The sequence below is a fragment of the Symsagittifera roscoffensis genome, chromosome 9, assembly GCF_963678635.1.
Source record: "Symsagittifera roscoffensis chromosome 9, txSymRosc1.1, whole genome shotgun sequence".
Lineage (NCBI taxonomy): Eukaryota > Metazoa > Xenacoelomorpha > Acoela > Convolutidae > Symsagittifera > Symsagittifera roscoffensis.
Genome location: NC_087070.1, coordinates 12,112,609 through 12,114,308, shown reverse-complemented (window position 1 = coordinate 12,114,308; position 1,700 = coordinate 12,112,609). Strand labels below are relative to the sequence as shown.

At 36.7% G+C, this 1,700-nt stretch overlaps 1 protein-coding gene across 1 annotated transcript; it reads right to left on the bottom strand.

Moving 5' to 3' along the window:
- Positions 1 to 563: 563 nt before the first annotated feature.
- LOC134854215 (sperm microtubule associated protein 1-like) lies at positions 564 to 1,700 on the bottom strand. The gene has a single exon (XM_063870382.1). The coding sequence runs from the start codon at positions 1,394 to 1,396 to the stop codon at positions 764 to 766; it is 633 nt and encodes a 210-aa protein (XP_063726452.1). The 5' UTR covers positions 1,397 to 1,700; the 3' UTR covers positions 564 to 763.

Sequence of the window (1,700 nt, the reverse complement as noted above, 5' to 3'; positions counted from 1 at the left end):
AGGTTTGTGTGTTGTGGATAAGAAAAAGAGTAGAAAAATAATCCAAAACTATCAGCTTTGTTCTTCAGAGTGGAAATCGCATTGAAGGAGCTTATTAAAGGCAGTTTCAAAAGCTCATTTAAGTTCTAGTGCAACAAATTCAAGTTCAATGAGATGACAGAGAAACTATGTTTTATGTTATGAATAATTTTTAGCACCATTGTTCCGATTTTCGAAAGTGTACGGATTTTATGCAATTCTATTTAAACTGGGGCTGTTTTTTTTTTTACTATTTCGACGATACATATTTTTGTACCTTAAAAAAGATTTGTTGTCTGGAGCTCAAATGTACATAAATATCTGTGATTCTTATTCGTTAATTTATATGGTTTGGAAAATTGCTATTTTGGCCAATTTTGGATAATTGTTCTTCTCATTTTTCGATTCTTTTTATCAATTTTTCAACAAAAAACTTCAATAGGAACATTCGCCCTGATATACGAGCAGTCTTGTTAAGATGTAGAAGTGTTTTGACCGAACAGAAAAAACCAATAGCTAACCTTTCGAGAACATCTATAAGTATGTGAAGTCAAATATTTATTAAAAGAGTTTAAAGCACAAAAACTTTATACAATAATTTCATTTTTAAGCTCAAATTCTGCATTGATTGATTATGATCACAACCAATAAGCACTGGAGAAATTCACTGGTCATTCTTCTCTAAAAATTGAAATTATAGTTAGTATCAAATAAACCAAACTCTTAAGCCGTCAGCAGCGAGTGTCTAAAAATGGGAGCTTCCTGGCATTGTCATTCCGAATACAGAAGGATATTGGCGCAGCCAGGGTGTGTTTCTTCTGAAACCAAACTGTCCGTTGAAGCCTGGAACGTCCTTGACATCTGACATGAAGGCCGAGTGACCAGTGTATGAGTCGGTGGAGTGACCCATCCCGTTTTTGTTCCTCAGTGACAGGTACCGGAAGCCGAGACCCTTCTCGTGGAAATTGTCCACGCTTTTACCCGCAATCGACTCTCCGAGGTACTCCACGTTGCCTTCGATTCTCTGATGACTTCCGAGTAAAACCTTCTCGATGTCGTGGTACTGGAAATATCGTCGCACTGACGGGTCTTTTTGCGAGTTGTAAGGCGGAATAGCGGGACCCAGTTTAGGGTTAGCTTTTGAATAGTCGTTTGATATCTGGGAAAGCGCGATGCAGTCTAAAACGAATCCCCGCTCTCGGTTATTTTGGTCTTCCTCCGTTCGACCCGGTGGTACGTACTGTCTGCGATAATTATATTTGTATTCGCGTTTTGTCGGTTTTTGCTTCTCGGTTTTTTCAGAATTCTCGGAGTCTTTTTTGTTCTTGGATGCCTCGTTTTCATCTTTCTTCTTTTCCGGTTCTTTCCGGGCCGACATTTTTATAAGCACGCAAAAAACTAACTTTCTGAATCAGGTAATATAACGTGCAATTTTTATATAACGTGCGAAAAATAATAACGTGAACCAATTATAATAAAAGCAGCTAATATCAAATGTTTGAACAACTGTTGGTATTCAAGCTAATTTAAAGTTGCCAAGAGAAACTTTCTAGCTTTAAATTACTCTTTTGATAAAAATGTGCTTGATATAAATTTGATTCTCTAGATTAAAATGTACAAAGCGCGCAAAACGTTTAACTTGATTTAGTGAAGAATCGTTTCAGTGATTTTTTAACCTGATG